Source organism: Bison bison, unplaced genomic scaffold (genome assembly GCF_000754665.1).
Source record: "Bison bison bison isolate TAMUID 2011002044 unplaced genomic scaffold, Bison_UMD1.0 scf7180017862269, whole genome shotgun sequence".
Taxonomy (NCBI): domain Eukaryota; kingdom Metazoa; phylum Chordata; class Mammalia; order Artiodactyla; family Bovidae; genus Bison; species Bison bison.
Window position 1 is genome coordinate 89,226 of NW_011492841.1, and position 200 is coordinate 89,425.

General features: G+C 73.0%; 1 protein-coding gene across 1 annotated transcript in view; it reads left to right on the forward strand.

The window, feature by feature from the left end:
• Positions 1 to 200, forward strand: part of LIX1L (Lix1 homolog (chicken) like) — a 24,984-nt gene continuing 24,784 nt past the window's right edge. The window contains exon 1 of the mRNA XM_010832779.1: positions 1 to 198. Coding sequence (XP_010831081.1) covers positions 103 to 198 — 96 coding nt within the window. The 5' untranslated portion in view covers positions 1 to 102. The remainder of the gene's footprint in view (positions 199 to 200) is intronic.

Sequence of the window (200 nt, forward strand, 5' to 3'; positions counted from 1 at the left end):
TCCGGCACCTCCTTCAGTCCCTGGGCGCTCGCTGGAGGGGGGCTGGGACCGTTAGCTCGCCAGGCTGGCAGGCTCCGGGCCGCTACTCCACTGGCGGCCGGGATGGAGACCTTGCGAGCGCAGCGACTGCAGCCTGGAGTGGGCACGAGCGGGAGGGGCACTCTGAGAGCGCTTCGGCCCGGAGTGACTGGGGCCGCGGC